The sequence below is a fragment of the Helianthus annuus genome, chromosome 2 (assembly GCF_002127325.2).
Source record: "Helianthus annuus cultivar XRQ/B chromosome 2, HanXRQr2.0-SUNRISE, whole genome shotgun sequence".
Classification (NCBI taxonomy): Eukaryota; Viridiplantae; Streptophyta; class Magnoliopsida; order Asterales; family Asteraceae; genus Helianthus; species Helianthus annuus.
Genome location: NC_035434.2, coordinates 111,227,949 through 111,245,399, shown reverse-complemented (window position 1 = coordinate 111,245,399; position 17,451 = coordinate 111,227,949). Strand labels below are relative to the sequence as shown.

The 17,451-nt window shown below is 35.6% G+C and overlaps 1 protein-coding gene across 1 annotated transcript; it reads right to left on the bottom strand.

Annotated features, from left to right (window-relative positions):
* Positions 1-555: 555 nt before the first annotated feature.
* Positions 556-3,753, bottom strand: LOC110919690 (14-3-3 protein 2). Its single transcript, XM_022163954.2, has 4 exons — positions 3,147-3,753; positions 2,006-2,128; positions 1,788-1,904; positions 556-856 (listed from the first exon to the last, which is right to left on the bottom strand). Exons 1-4 carry the CDS (start codon positions 3,615-3,617, stop codon positions 782-784), a joined length of 786 nt encoding a protein of 261 aa, XP_022019646.1. The 5' UTR covers positions 3,618-3,753; the 3' UTR covers positions 556-781.
* Between the last annotated feature and the right edge of the window lie 13,698 nt (positions 3,754-17,451).

The following is a 17,451-nucleotide window of genomic DNA, read 5'->3' as shown; positions in this document are numbered from 1 at the left end:
TTCACATACATAGACCAAAAGTCAAACCGAATTAAAGCGACAAAAAATCACACAAAAATAACAGGCGTCTTTTTTTAACCGCCATTACCTCGTGTTAAAAGCGAACAAAATCGAACTTGTTTAAATGTTTGTTATTGAGTTTTTGGCTAATTTTGTTATTTTTAACAAAAAAAAAATCAGATCCAAATTTATTAAGAATGTTTAAATGAAATCTTAGGCTAAAGGTTTGAAAATTTAAAAAACCAAAAACCAACCCATAGCCCTACCTAACACATCAAGTTAAACTAAAACACTGACCAAAGAGCTAGCCAGTTGCCACAACACCAGCCTGAGACTAGTCTAACAAATATATTATGGTAATAAATACGGGTATAATTTGAATAAATAGCGAAAACTTTAAAAACATGGTCGTGTAGCTTTTGAGTTTTGAGTGTCTATGTTCATAATAGGATTTAAATCATAACCGATAGATTTTAAAAATCTATAATCGATTGATCTAGTTTTCGCGTATAGGTAAAATATATAAATTGTTCGGTTAACCGATCGACACTAAGCTTTAAAAAAATACAATATCCAGCGATTAATTGATGGTTCCGTTTGGTAATTCGCATTCGTAGATGCACATGAGTGAAACTAAAACCGAATAGAAAAACTTAGTTACCAAAAGTAAAGAGTTACTAATCATTTAAACATGACATGAAACTAAATTTAAAAGTTGAGGAAATAAAGATGGAGAAATAAGGTGCCAAATTCTCCTAAACAAAGATAAGAATGAGGGGTCTCACTGTTGCTGCTGCGGTTGCCCCTCACTTTGCTTTGCACCAGATGCTTCCTTAATTTCATCAGCTCCATCCTCCTGCATCCGAAATAATTTTTATATATTATTACACAAATAATATTATATCTTGAATGAAGAAATTAACTAGGTTGTTTGCATTAACAGTACATTTTGGACTCTTTTCAACCCCTTTACTTTTTGGTAGGCATGTAAATAAGCCGAGAAATTACTTTGAATATATTTTGTGTGTAAACAAGCCGAGCTTAGGTCATTTCGTGCTCTATGTCTAAATTTCAAGCTCAGCTTGTGAGTTTCTCTTTATTCTGAACAATTCCCCGATTCTCTAGGATAAATACACCACAATCTGCGCCTTGCAGGATTTGAACTGTTAAACTATTAGTTGTGGATTGGCGCACACAGGGGCGGATCTTAGTGGAGCCGTGGCAGGGCCACGGCCCTGGCAAGTTTTTCGGCCGTAGTGCTAATTTTCCACATTTCGATCGAAATTTTGTATATATACTATGTTCGGCCCTGGCAAGTTTTTCGGCCGTAGTGCTAATTTTAGTGTCCGTGTCTTTCGGCCCTGGCAGGTTCAACGGGCAAGATCCGCCACTGGGCGCACATCACTTAACCACCAGAATGTCCCCTTGGAGATGCTCGCCTTGTGAGTAGTTTTAAAAACTTGAGCTCGACTCGTTTATTATTCTTTAATAAATTTAATTATTTTATTTATATTCACATTTAACTTTTATAAGTATAAATAATTACCTTGTTAAAATTATATATCCTATGTAATTATATGTTTACAAAAGTAAACAACAATTCTTAAATTAAAAACACATTAGAAATTTAATTCATTAACTGAACTCTAGTATCTGCTCAAGCTTGGTTAAGATTGGCTCTATTCGAGCTTTTGCTACGCCTCAGTTTATTTTTTATTTAACCCTATGACAACTTATTAATAAGTAAATGGGTCGAATTTAGAAATATAGACAAACGAAATCCATACCTGCATATCAGAGGTCCATAGAGTGAGGTTGTCACGAAGGAGTTGCATGATCAAGGTGCTATCTTTGTACGACTCTTCACCTAAAGTATCTAGCTCGGCAATTGCTTCATCAAAAGCCTAGAAAGAAGAAAACAAACACGCAATCATGTCAGTTTAGATGGAAAGAAACCGAAGCGAACCATAGGTCCAAATTTCTTCTCATATTTTGATGTTCATACCTGTTTTGCAAGGCTGCAAGCGCGGTCTGGAGAGTTCAAAATTTCATAGTAAAAGACAGAGAAATTGAGAGCCAGACCGAGGCGAATCGGGTGTGTGGGGGCAAGTTCAGTGTTTGCAATATCCTGCAAATATTGAAATAGATTGACAACTATTTATCAAGGATCATTGCAGAAGAATATTGTTCAATGTATACAATCATGGACGGACGGACCTAATACACACTGGTCAATTGACCCACTATTTTTCTAAAATAAATTTAAATGTAATGCATATAACGATTTTCTGAACGACCCTCAAGATTTTGAGCGCCGACCCTCAAGATTTTGAGCACCGACCCTCAAGGTTAACGGAAGTGGACCGTAATTGTTACGAAAGTGAAACTACAGGGACTGTTTTATCAATTTTTAAACTAATAGACTGAAATAGTTGATTTTTTTAACAAACCACGGGGACGAAAAACGTAATTAACTCTACTTGGAAAAGATGAAATTTATACATTTTGCATTTGAAAAACAAAATGAAAACCAAGAAAAAAAATGAACATGAAGTCGATTAGGCTGGAGGGTGTGGTAGGTATAAAGCCCCTAGGGGCTTTATCACGTCACATAAGCGGCACCTCAACGCCATGTCACATAGGGGCTTTAAAGTCCCTTCCTTTAACTTGCATGCAATGATTTAAAGCCCCCCTCAATGCCATAGCGCCCCCTTATCTTGACCAAATGCCTCGATCAAGCCAAAACGCCCATTAGCACCTTGGCAGAGAGCCTTTAGCGCCCGCCCCCCCCCCCTCCCCCCTCCTCTCTAACGGCGGTGGTATGGTGTTTGGCGCGCCAGGGCGCTATAAGTGATGAGGTGGCGGGGTGGCGTTAAGCCACACCTCCTGGCCTTAGGTACATAACCTTTTCGTAGTCATGATTACCTTATTTTAGGTCTTAACTTTATCGGTTATAAAGACAAATTACCATGAATTAATTATCTGACCCGACCTGACTCGAACTCGTCAATACATACAATGTTTGATTCAGATGATGAAATCAAGTCAGAAAATGATCCAAAATCTAGATCAATTTCATCATCTTCACCAATTTCATTTCCAAATGCATATGATCTCAGTCAGTAACATATGTTAACAATTATAACCTGAGCGGACTTATACGCAGTGAGAGTACTCTCAGCAGCCTCTTTCCGATCACCACCCGTCTTAAACTCCGCAAGGTACCGATGATAATCTCCCTTCATCTTCAAATAAAACACCTTCGAATCACCCGTAGTAGCCGAAGGAACAAGTCTCGAGTCAAGAAGTTTCAAAATCCCATCACAAATCCTCGTAAGCTCCACCTCAATCTTCGATCTATAATCCTTGATCACCTTCACATGATCTTCATTCCCGCGCGACTCCTCTTTCTGCTCTATCGATGAAATGATCCGCCACGAAGCACGACGAGCGCCTATGACGTTCTTGTACGCAACAGACAGGAGGTTGCGTTCTTCGACAGTGAGCTCTTCGGTTTCTGAAACTTTTTCGACGAATTCGACCATTTCGTCGTAGCGTTCGGCCTGCTCGGCGAGTTTTGCCATGTAGACGTTCTGTTCGCGCGCTGATAATGCCATTTTCCGGTGAGTGGTGGATGAAGAGAGAGATCTGGTGTGGTGGGGGTTGAATTGAATTTACGCAATGTGGGAGAGAGTTTTGGGGGAGGAATGTGAGGATTGGAGTGAATGGTGGAGGGAAAAGTGGGTTGGTTATATCAACTATCACTGGGTTGAGATTCGCGCCATCATGATTTGTACTTGGTTTGTGTATTTAAAGTTTTGAATTATTCCAACACACCATTACTTTATTATTATTTTTTATTTATTGGTACACACTTTATATTTTCGTAAATAAATCTTGAGTAGGACACTAACCAACAACCAGTGCCGAAGTATAGAAGGGGCGGGGAGGGGCGCCCGACCCTCCGAACTTTTCGTTATATATATGTAGTTTTCGTATAGAAATTTTTGGGTATATACGTTTTCGACCCCTCCGATTCTATAGAAATTTTTTGTTATATATACGTTTTCAACCCTCCCGTCATTCGGGTCAAGCTTCGTCACTGCCGACAACTAGACCATCTCACATTTGTCCTCACCACGTTGGACCCGTTCCTTTTCACTCCTACCTCTCTCTTGCAAGTCAGCCATGAATTTGGTCCACCTCTACAACAATGGGGATGGTCTTGATATGTTATCTTCTTCACCCATCCAGGTACTACCCACACCCAAGCAAGGTTAACAGAAAAAATATGATGGGATCAACACCCAGTGCGCCCAGAATGTGTTGTTGATATTTGAGGTCCGGTATTCTTTATAAACCCTTTTATCCATTGCAGATGTGAGATTTAGCTACTGTGTTACAGTAGGAGGGTATGTTTTGCCTGGTTTTTCTTCGTTTGTACACATCCATTGCCGTTTTGTTTATCTTCTATATAGTAAAGTATACGGATGGTCTTTGTGGTTTACCAAAATTTTGGATTTGATCCATAGTTTTCCAAAAGTATATGGATGGTCCCCTGTGGTTTGAACATTGTAACACATTTAGTCCACAGACCACAAATCTAAATGTTTCAGCAGGTCCAAGTTAGTGACTAAATGCGTTACAAAGTGCAAACCATAGGGACAATTCGTGTAGTTTTTAAAAAGTTAGGGACTAAATGTGTCTAAAAGTGCAAACCACATGGACCATGCATGTATTTTAAGAAAACTAGGGACCAAATCCAAAATTCTGGTAATTTTATTGTTCTATGTAACACCTTAGAAAATAAACTCAGTGCCAATGAGGTAGTGGTGGAGTGGTTCGGGAAAGAATTGGGTTTTCTTGTTTCCCAGGTTTGATTCCACTTTTCTCATTATTTTCTGCGGCATACAGGTGAAGAGCGAATACGGGTGGCACCGGTTCAACTTGGATGGGAGACGAGATTTTACCGATATTCCACTGTCGTGCCTTCGGGCATGTGGAGGTCGGGTTTCCGCGCCTGGGGAGAGCCAAGGGGCTGGCGGCGGTCGAGTAGTCGACCTTGACCACATCGCCCGATGTCACGATGGTTGGCATGTCGTTCTTTGCCGGTAAAAAAAAAAGAAAATACACTCGGCGCTAAAATCTCACATTTGGGTTCAATAATTCCAAGAAAAAACCTTCTTAAACCAGATATAAATTTGATATTAGTGATGATTTCTGAATTACTTAATGGCGCTTTACACCATTTTTATTTACATCTAAAACTTCTAGATAATCAACTACGTCTAACCATGATGTATATTTCAAGCACAAAAGAATCAACTCTCATGAGTGTTTTCAAAAAAAAAAAAAAAAAACAAACAAACAAACAAACTCTCATGAGTGATTCCAAGGTCCCTTGTTTGATTCCCGGTGACCACCTTTTTATTAGGAAAGGTTATTCTTTTCTGGTGGTTTGCATAAACTGAAAGAAGGCTGATTTTTTTTTTTTTTTTTTTTTTTTTTGTGTGTGTTTTTTTGTGTAGGTTGCTTTCAATTGTTTTAGTGTAGAAAAAACCGAGTTAATGATGTAGATGATTCTAGATCTGCTTTTGGAGCCTTCAGTAAAATAACTAGAACTCTTTAATTAATTTAATGACATTGGCGTAGGTTAGGCCGTGTACTTTCCACTATCTGTGCATCTTATGGATTTTCCAATTGACATGTATGCCAAATTATTGAAATTAAAAATCAACCACACCATCTTGTAATTAAAACCGTAATTAGAAAAGCAATATATCATAACAAATGATTTACGTGTTTTAAGCTAAGAAGGAAAGTGCCAAAGATTAATGAATGGGGGAAAATTAATGATTTACGAAATCGAAGATTTAAGTCAAAGAATCCGGGTTTGACAGCTAACCCAAACCGCCTTTGGCGGTTTCCACACGATCCAGCTCATCCAGACCTTTCCATTCATTGGCCGTGTGCCCCGTAACACCAATCCAAGCCCTAGTTATATATATTTGAAAGTTCGGCCTTTTATGTGCCTTGTTTCCAATGTCGACTAGTCCAAATAAAAGTCCGTCAACTCTTGGATCAACTCCTTGTAAAGAATCGCGTTCTACCATAAGATGAATCGAAGAGGTTAATATTGAATTAGGAGATAAAAATAAAAAAAGGGTATAGATAATTCTTGGTGAATTATTTTAGTGATAATTGTTAGTTTAAATTAGTTAGGTTTATCTAGTTATTTAGTTTATTTAATTAAATAGAGTTTGATTCGGGTTAGGACTAGAATGACTTTTAGTATAAATAGAGGGTTAGGTTTATTGTATTGATGTGCTTCGATTGATAAATAAGTAAAAGAGTCGAACGAGTTTGTTCATACTTTGTTTATGTGTTTGATCAAAGGCCCGATTTCCAACAATTGGTATCAGAGCGTAGTCGATCTACGATCTTCGAGAGTTCAAGAAGCGGCGTGGGGTGTCTAACCACAGCCGAGGGAGATTCCAATAGTTACAAGGTTAGCAACTCAATTTTTGGATCAAAGAGTCTTGAACAAGGATGGCCAACGGTGAAGGATAGATTATATAAATCAACCGGTTAGGGACCGGTGATGCTGTAGATGAGAAGAAAACAAGCTAGCTAGAGCTATAATCTACCAAGCTTTACTAGAAAGTATACTTATGCAAGTCGCGAGAAGTCGGAGTACGAATGATATTTGGAATCACTTCAGGTGAGATTTCTCGGAGCCGGTCGAGTACAACAAGCTCATTTACAATCCTTGAAAAGAGAACCCGTTCAATTGAAGATGGGCGAAAAGGAAACTATCTAATAATTCGATGGAAAAATATCGGAATTCTCCACGAAGTTCAATAGCCTTGGCATCGATCTTGAAGATGTGGATCTAGTCAAGAAAGAAACTTATTGATAGTGTTCCTAAACATTTCATAGCCATTGTGGCAACCATAGAACAGTGGGTGGATCTTAACACGATGATTTTTGAAGATTGTATTGCAAGACTCAAAGCGTTTGAGGGACGAATTAAAGGGAAAGAAAGTACAACCGAGATGGGTAATTTCCTATTTTCTAAATTGAGAGTCATGGTAAAAAAGACTCCGCTTAAGACCGAAGCAACTATGAACGAGGTCGGGGATCTTCAACTCACGACCAACGTGGTCATGGGAGAGGACGAGGTCGCGGTTATTGCAGAGGACGAGGCTGAAACCTACGAAATAATGATAACTGCGATATTAATCAAGGCTGAGAAAATCAAACCCAAGACAATAACAACGGCAGAGGACGAGACATAAGTAATGTTCGTTGTTAGAATTGTAACGAAAACGGACTCTATGCATGGGAATGCATTAAGCAAGTTAAGGGTGAAGCAAATTTGAATCAAATACGTGGCCCGACACTTATGATGGCAGTAACCGAACTCCACGATAAAATCCTACTTAATGAAGAGAAAGTTCATCCCAAGATATACTATACTGATGGTGAAGATGTGTCACACCCTGATTTCCCGGTGGGCCCGGACTTGGAGTTTATGCGTAACAAATTGGTATAGATATTCACAATTAACACAACGGAAGTCTTGGGAGTATAAAATAATTATTACAAATTACAATTTTTCAAAAGTTCAAATAATATACAGACCAAAGTGTATAAAAGATCCACAGGCATACCGAATATCAAATGGATACATAAAATACCACTAGGCTTCTTGCATGGAGTTGCAAATTCCATTTAGCAATTACCGGGCAACTTCAAGCCTAATTATGTTCTTTGCAACCTACGATTAGTCTTTTGAAAATATGTCAGTCTTCACTGGTAAATACAAATAACCGACACATTTTGAAAATATTTCAAAATCATTTTTATATACCATTTGGTATATTAATTTTCATAAATAACTTGGGACAAACTATATCTATTGTTATCAGTATTACATATGGGCCCGAAAAACTATCTCTGAGATCATGATTAACCGACACACCACTTTAATACCCTTATTGGGCAAACCCATATTGGGTAATAAAATATTTTATCATAGCATTATCATCTGTCAGGTGTATGCCTACACCCCGTGCTTAGGTCGTGGCCATTTTCAATTAAATGAGCTGAGTACATCCAGGACACGGTCACATTAACCCCCAATGTTTAAATTATCAAACAATGTGAATTAAAATAGGTTATTTGGATTCTTGAACACATAGGTCATTAATCCCATACCGACCAAGCGGTAATAATTTACTGTATCTCAAGCCCGTATAGGAAAAATAGGTTAAGGGAATTTACCTCGCTTAAATCTTTACAATCCAAATATATAGGGGATGGTTTAAATGAAAACCACTTTTATTGTGAAAACTCGAAAACTAACTAAAAAAACCTAAAAAACACACCAAAATTTTTTTTTCAATTTTTTTTTTATAAAAATCGCAGGTTTTTATATATAAAAAAAACTTTAAAAAAAAATTGTAGTACACATACACATGTGTAGTATCACTACACATGTGTATTATTACATATGTGCACTACAAATTTTTTTTTGAAAATTTATATATATATATAAAGTTGCGAAAATTGGTATGAAAAAAAAAATAAAAATTTGGTATTGTTATGAATGCATCCATTATTAGTGACTATCCACATTTCTAACCCCCATGTCACATTTATGTTTGTATTAATGTTATAGCCTATATATAGTGGCTCATGTATTTTGTATGTGATATCAATAAGAAATTCATCTCCCATTCTCTCATTCTCTTCTATACATTGCTAATAGGTTCTATTTATTACACAACACGTTATCAGCACGAAAGTGCTCGAATCATCATTGGTTTTAATCATTGATTAAAATCTTGGTTGACCCATGTCGTTGATGATGTTTTGTTGATAAAAGTTTTGGTGGCCCGAGGTGTTTCCAACAAAGATTGGATCTCGTAGACATGGCGATTGAAAAGTGATGGAGATACTATTTTCTTTAGTTATTTCAAGGTAAGTTTTTTTTCCCACCATACATGTTTATCTACATAAGGTACACTCTTATACCTATATTGTTTCTTGTTGAATATGCCTTATATTTTCAACTTGATTTTACCATGATAAGAATAATCGTTAACCAGAATGAGATTTTTGAAAGTCGGTTGAACATGAGATGTTCAAATCCTACTCATAATTTTCATTTTCATTTTTAATGACCTTTTCTAGAATAAATGATCATCACGGTATTGAAAAAAAAATAGGAAATATAAGTTTAATATATACATGGACACTTGTTACAGAAACCCGATGAGAAAATACTTGTTATTAATTTACTAAGTCTAATCTTATTTATTTGAGTAAACTGCCATTTTGGTCCCTGAGGTTTGGTCACTTTTGCCACTTTAGTCCAAAACTCAAACCTTTTAAATCCGGGTCCCTGTGGTTTCACTTTTATTGCCATTTTGGTCCAAAAATGAAATCAGCTGATATTTGGCTAATAAAATCCTGATATTTTGTCCTTTTCCTCAGGGGCAAAACAGTCAATATAATTTTATAATAACACATTATTAATTAAATTAATGAAATCAGCTGATATTTGACCATTTTGCCCCTGAGGAAAAGGACAAAATAACAGCATTTTATTAGTCAAATATTAGTTGATTTCATTTTTGGACCAAAATGGCAATAAAAGTGAAACCACAGGGACCCAGATTTAAAAAGTTTGAGTTTTGGACTAAAGTGGCAAAAGTGACCAAACCTCAGGGATCAAAATGGTAGTTTACTCTATTTATTTGCTAGTTATATTGCAAGCTTATTCCTTGGTTTATAAATTGATATATAGTTTGATAAATTCTTTTTATGCATGTTTAATAGATAAACCTTGAAAAGAAAGTTGTATTATGATATCCATGATCTTGCATTTACTTGTTGATTATATTATTTATATATATTTTAAAGTTATATATATTATTTAGTTTTAATTAATATAGCATAAATTAAATTAAAGTTCTAATATATAACTTATGAGTGTGGTTTGAATATTATTAATTATAAAATTCATTCCGATTTCCTCATCATTAATTTATGTTGATGTATATTTACCTATTTTTTTTTTCAATTTACGAAATCAATAAATAGTAATTAAATAGTCTTTTATTGTTGTTCTAATATATTGTTTTTATTATATTTTATGGTTAGTAAATAGTAATTAAATAGCCTTTTATTGTTGTTCTAATTTTTATACAACAAATTACGTTTCAAAGAGACATTACAAATTCTAAATCATTATGTGCTTTTATTATTATGGTTATGAGTTTTGATATCATTATGTGCTTTTATTATTATGGTTATGAGTTTTGATATAATTATGTGCTTTTATTATTATGGTTATGAGTTTTGATATCATTATGTGCTTTTATTATTATGGTTATAAGTTTTGATTGGTCCATTAATTAGTTTTTGTTATTAGTATTTATACAATTTATGATGACTACCAAAATACAATTTGTATTAAAAGTTGATGTCTAATAGTTATATTTGAAGATATCATTAGTGCAATTCTGTTAATGAATTTACAATAATGCACATGTTTATATGATAATATGTTATAATATGACAACTACTTAGTTAATTTTGTTGTATATCATTGTTATTGCAATTGTATAAGCCTTTGTTGCTATTTGATATTTAAATATATGATTTGTTTCTATGAAATATTTGTGTGGTAAAAGATATTATTTTCAAATTAACATGACACTAAAATCCTCAAGACCTATTATATTTTATTGAGCAACAAAATTTATTAGTATAAGAAAGCTCATTTACGAGTAATAAAGATTTATATGTTATTATATGATCGAGAAAGTTGATAGTGACATTTGTTTATGTTTTAAACTATAGTGACAAATATGTGTATATATGATATACTTATGATTGGCTATATCATGTTACATTTATGCATAAATTACACAACACGTCATAAACAAATGGGTACGTTACGTTAAATGATCTTTAATATCCATTTAATTACAATCTTAAATTATATGGAGTTATGAACATGGATATTAATATATATGATGTTGGTTAATGCTTAGAAATTAAAATCATTAAATATCATTTTTCTCATTTAATTCATTATTTATTAATTTTAATTCATTCTTATTAATATCTTCTAATTAGAAATTTGATTAATTCTTATTACTTTAAATGATCTTTAATAATTTTTTTTTAGACATGACAAGCAAATTAATATGAGCTTAATCTCTTTAACACTCACACACATATATATGTATACGTATAATGTCCTAGGATTGTGTGTGATTTATATATGTAATTGATATGCATATAAATTGTGAATAATTAACATGCATATAACTTGCTTATGGGTAGATATTACGGATTTCATTTGTTTAGCAATACTTCTGTTAGTCTCATTGTTTTAGATAGCATATATGTTATATGTATTGACTTTTGACAAGTTAAATGTGCTAAATAAATTAATATAAATTTCATTGGTAGCTGGTTACCAAAACAACTACGATGAGATAAACATTGTTATGCTTTAGTGATTTGATATTTCAGCTTGTTACAATGCTATGCATAGTCAACATAATTAATTGTATGGTTATTTTTCTAATTGTTTGTTGTTGCTAAACAAATATTAATAGACATTGATATAGTCATTAGAAATGTGCCCTCACATGAAAATGATGAAAAATAGCTATGAAAATAATTAGTGGACTTTAGCTTAAGTAAACTACTCTGATGTTAGTTACTTAAATTGATAGATAATAATTCATTTGAGTTAGTGTTGATGCTCACGTGAATCCTAAATCAATGATGAGAACCCAAAGTTCTCCCAAAAGTATACAAAGTCCCGTTTGTTTTTAAATAATGATTTTTCAAGTTTAACCCAAACGTTAGTTCATCGCACTTGGCGTTTTTGGCTAACATATAGCCTAGTGATGGAAAACCTTATGAATAGTACATGTTTTCCCTCTAAACAAAGGCTAAAACTATAATATTTCACGTGGTAGAGACGCTATTGATAGTATTTCACGTGTTAACAGCATATTAAATGCTCCAGAAGAGCATCGATAGTTTATCCGCTGATATCGAATTTTGTAATTCATAATGCATCATATTCTAATGTATACCGAAGAAATTTATTAAGTTTCCACTTTGTTTGAATGAAAAGTCATCACATTGGAATGGTGTAAAAGAAAATGTACTAAATATCTAAAATATATCATATAGCAAATATGGCCAGAAGACTATATTAGAAGTTACTAGAAATGATACTAATTTTCCACAATATTCCATTAAATCAAATATGGTGATTAACCAGAAGTTACTATAATATTTATACGTTCACCACATGGCATGACCAAAGAGGTCATCAAGATAGCATCATGATATGCTAAACAATCAAACATGCTAACCAATACCTTAGCACCTCTAAGTCATCTAAAAACATTGCTCCCAGAATGCCTTATCATATGTCTAGTTAGTTTTTTTTTTTTTTTTTTTTTTGTGGCAAATAAATTTTTATGCCCTTCCAAACAATAGACTCCTACAAACAATCCCTCTTATATGGGACCATTGAAATGTACAATTGTGTGGATTGTGGCATTCATACATGGTTACATGTGAGTTTTTAGCTACCCGTATGTAGCATATGCCCAACACTATGGAACATTGTTCTTTTGACATGGTTTAACACTGTTCTTTGACAACCCAATTGTAGGGACCGTTGTTGGGCATAATGTGAAATATAATGAGAGGCATACGTAGTCGAGACGGAATTCGTCGATTGATTATATCAATTCAAAACCAACTGCTTATCACAATACTCCCCATTACAACTGGTCTCCTGAAGAGAACCAAGTTTCCATTTTTTTATATATTTTGTTGTGCAGTCTATGTACCAATAGCACCACCATAACATATAAATGGGATATGTACATCGTATTCCCAGTCTTAGGGGGAGACAAGAAAATGAAAGACTGGTAACATAAAAAAATGCATCATATTATATATCGACCCCTGAAGTGGTCAATACAAATCTGAAGTCCAAAAGAAAGAGCGTGTATTTGAAAATAATAACAAATGAAATACAAGATGCATTCACTGACACAAATAAGGTGACAAAGTCACATATACCAGCTTAAACTTATCTGCTCGAATGGAAGTACTCACAAAATGATTATCATATTAATAAATTGTGAGAGATAAATCGGTTCCAAAAAGATAAAACCCACAAACACAAAAAGAGTAGAGTAACGCAGTTGGTGTAACCCCAAAAGAGGTGGCACACAAAACACCATAAGTGGTTGCATACAAAACCCCAGAAAACCTTAAAGAAGGTTGTTGTCAAAACCCCAAAAGAGGCTAATGGAGTTCTAAAAGAAACTCTAGTACCAAACAAATATGAGATCGCGATGAATTATGTACAAAATAAGTACACTATGGAACCGTAATGAAACACGTGTAAAATGATATATTTGATTATGCTATAGCAATAGATGTAATCGATGAAAAAAAAGATTACATATATAGAAAGTGTGCAAGAGTGTACGCACACAAATAGCCAAAATGGCTACATGACTTAAGGTTGAACTAAATTTGCTCGACAAACTAAACGTTTTCGAACCAGCAGTTCGAACACCCATAGACGTCAAACCAGTAGGTTATAAATGGGTGTCTTTAAATAAAAGGAAACATAAATAATGAGTTTTTGCGATGTAAGGTGATGCGTGTGTAGTGTGTATATAATTTAGATATATTATTAAGCCCTTGTTACACCTTTAGCCAAGTTTTAAATTTATAAAACACGATATTTACTAACACTAAACACACATATGGGCAAGTGCACCCATCGTGGACGTAGTATAGTGTTGGTAAGATACCGAGGTCGTCCAAGGACACAAGAGCTTTTAGTACCGGTTTATCCTCAACGTCTAATCAAATCAAAAAGTTAGAAAAATGTTTTTAAACTAAGAAAATAAAAACTAACTAAATGCTGAAAAATAAAAATAAAATAAAAATAGATAGACAAGATGAATCACTTGGATCCGACTCGTGTGTTAGTATAACCTTTGATTATTTTCGCACTTTTGCACTTGTTTAAAAGATTATCTTAGTTATTGTAGTAGGCCCCTCTTTTGAAGGCGACGTTACCCTCAACCCAGTAGTTTGAGTCAGCAAGGATACAATCCTAAAGGGTTGGATTATTGGAAGATAATGAATTAAGTTATTAATGCAAATTGTGGTAGGCCCCGCTTTTGGCGATGACGTTACCCTCGGCTAAGTAGTCTGAGTCAGCAGGGATACAGTCCTAAATAGCCGGGTTATAGTATTAATAGTAGTTAAACTATGAGGGGGTCAAAGAGTTTGGATCCCCGCCATCCAATACCTATGGGCATTGAAGGAGATCCTACTAAATTTGACCCAGGTCCCTTGCAGGACCTCTAAACGCTGAACAAGGGCAAGACCCTTACCAAACCGTTCCCTTAACCCCCGACCAAGTAGCCAACATACCTCCATATAGACCGTGGAGATATGAATGGTGAAAATCTTTTATTTTATATAGACAGTAAAATAATGCCAAGACACCACGGACAAACGATAAGGAAAGATCACCTTCAACATAAGCAACTAGTTATTAAAGTCATTAATACAAAACCAAATAAAAAGTGCAAAAGATTAAAAATAAAAAGTATTATACTAAACACTTATCTTCACCAAGTGATGTAAGAGACTTAGGCAAACATGGCCTTGACTGTCAAGAACTCTTACTATCAATCTTGGATCCCGAGACGACTCACACACTCTACGATGGACAATGGATGATGGTGGTGGATGATGGTGTTATGGTGGTGGTGGGTGGTGGATGAAGTGTGAGAGAGGTGGTGTGCCAAGGGATGGATTGGAATGAAACCAAGCACTCCTATTTATAGGCTGGGCACGGCCCCGTGTCCGCTGGACACGCCCCCGTGCCCCTCTGACACTCTCTCTCTCTTCATTAATTGTAATTCGCAATTACAATTAATGCGCCTGCTGTACTTTCGCCACGCCCCCGTGCTCACTGGACACGGCCCCGTGGTGGGCAATAGAAGCTTCTACAGGTTTGTCTTTTCTGCTGCTTCTTGGGCACGGCCCCGTGCTGGCTGAGCACGGGGCGTGTTCAGGCTTCTGTTTTCTCTTCTTCGCTTGGGAGGATGCCGTTGAGGGTTCGGGCAGTCTACTTTTATTCCTTTTCTTGTATTTATGTTAGAATTAGCTGTCTTTTTGCTTCTTTTGTGAATTTGAGCTCATTTAATCCTGAAAATACAAAAGGAAGACAAAAACACTCTTTTTCCAACATTAGTACTTAAAAAGGGTTAGTTTTATGCCTTAATTGATGTCATTTATATGTTGCATTTTACACACATCAAATACCCCCACACTTGAACTTTTGCTTGTCCTTAAGCAAAACTCTTTAAATGTGGCTTACACTCCCAAATGGAATGGGTAGAAGAGAAGGTTTTTGGCTTGTCATAGAGTGTCGGGAATCCAAGATCTTTTTGGGTTTTATTTTTATTTATTTACAATCCTATTCGTTATGATTTATTTAGAACGTTTCATAGGATAAATTACTTATTTGGGCATAGCATGCCTTTTTAAAATTTCATTTATATACAAGTTCACATACCTCACGGGGGATCACTCAACACTCGGCCGAAGGTGTACTTTTAGTGAATCACTCGAGAGCGGCATGGAACTTACGCCTTCCATAGGCTTGCCAAGCAATCAATCCTCCTACTTTTTAACTTTATACCTTTGTAAATATCAAGAGGACTTTTTGGGTGAAGGGTTAGGCTTGGGCTAAAGGTAGGTGGTTGGGTTAGTGGTTAGTAAAAGGGCGAAAAGCGTAAAAAGCGTCGGTTTTCGTAACACACTTTGTTTTTAGTGACTTTTTATTTTGAAGTATTTCTTCAAACAAGCTTTTGTTTACATACCTTGTTTGTTTTTAACTTCATCATATATATATATATATATATATATATCTAGTCACATAAAAGAACGAGCTTTGCGAAAAACCGAGCTTGTTACTAAAATAAAGGGTGAAAAATAAAAAGGGTTTTTGGTGGGTAAAAAGGGTTTAGGGTAAAGAAACGAAAGGTTTAGGCTCAAAGGGGTTAACTAGGGGGATTTTGGGTAGGTGGTAAAAAAATGAAAAATAATGGTGTAGAAAGAAAAAATGGTTAGTCCTAATGCCTTCATCATTTACTTACTTGGGTTTAAGTTGGTAAGGACCGGGAATGAATCGTCGTGGCAAGTTCTAGAGTTGTAAGAACCAAGCGGCTATTCACACAAGAAACGAAAAATGAGCATTTATTCTAAAGATGTAAATTTGTATGCTCTATAAAGGCTCAAAACTCACTTTTGTGGGAATGGGTTTTTTAATGTGATCAAGTATATATAATCAAATTTTAACTAGACTTGTTATGCCGTTTCATAATTTTCTTATGTTGGTTCTTGTTATCACGACGCTCTCGGTTGTAAATTTTATAAAAATATAACCTTATTAATCTTGGGATTCCTAACTTAAACTTCAGACAAGTAAAAGAAAAAAAATGAAAAATTTTTTTTGAAAAAATTTGGGGTGTTTAGCGGTTCCAATAGAGTTTTGTGTAAGGCTTGTTGTTAGGACTTCCAAAGTTTCAAAGTGTTAGCTTCCCCCCCACACTTAAATTACACATTGTCCTCAATGTGTCCAAAAAATAAATTTTTAGGTTGATTGGATGTGTAATGTGGTGTTAAAAAGCAAAGATTTATGTTACTGGCAGTCTGGACACGGCCCCGTGGGGACCGGACACGGCCCCGTGTTCAGGTGCCAGTAACAGAAATTAAAGAAATGAGACAGAAGCCTGGACACGGGGGCGTGTCTGGTGAACACGGCCCGTGTCCAGTTACCTGAACTGGGCGTTTTTCTGCAGGTGGCTTAGCACGGGGCCGTGTTGGTTGAGCACGGCCCGTGTTGAGCCTTCTGTAATGGAGATTTGTGTCGGGTTTCTTCGTTCTTTGTGCATGGGGCCATTTTTCTCGTTCCCTTTTTCATCCATTACCACCACGAGTGTGTTTTATTCCTGCAAATTAAAACTAAATAAAATTAAACTAAACTAAGGATAGTTCCGCGGAATGCCTCCGTGGTGCGCCACGTTTATAAGGGTCCTTGGCTTGACCCAATGTGAGGTTATATATTTTCTGAGTGGGATGCTTGGCGTCCCATGTTACACCGTCGGAGAGCAGCATCCAAGCTCGAATCAATAACCTTCATGTAGTTGACCGGGTCGTCGTCCTCTATTCTCTTCCCAACTCCGAATTTTACTTCATCATCCCCATACCTCAAGGTGAGTGTTCCGTCATTCATATCTACCACCGCTTGTGTGGTGGCAAGAAATGGTCTCCCTAGTATGAGGGGGACCTCGGTGTCTT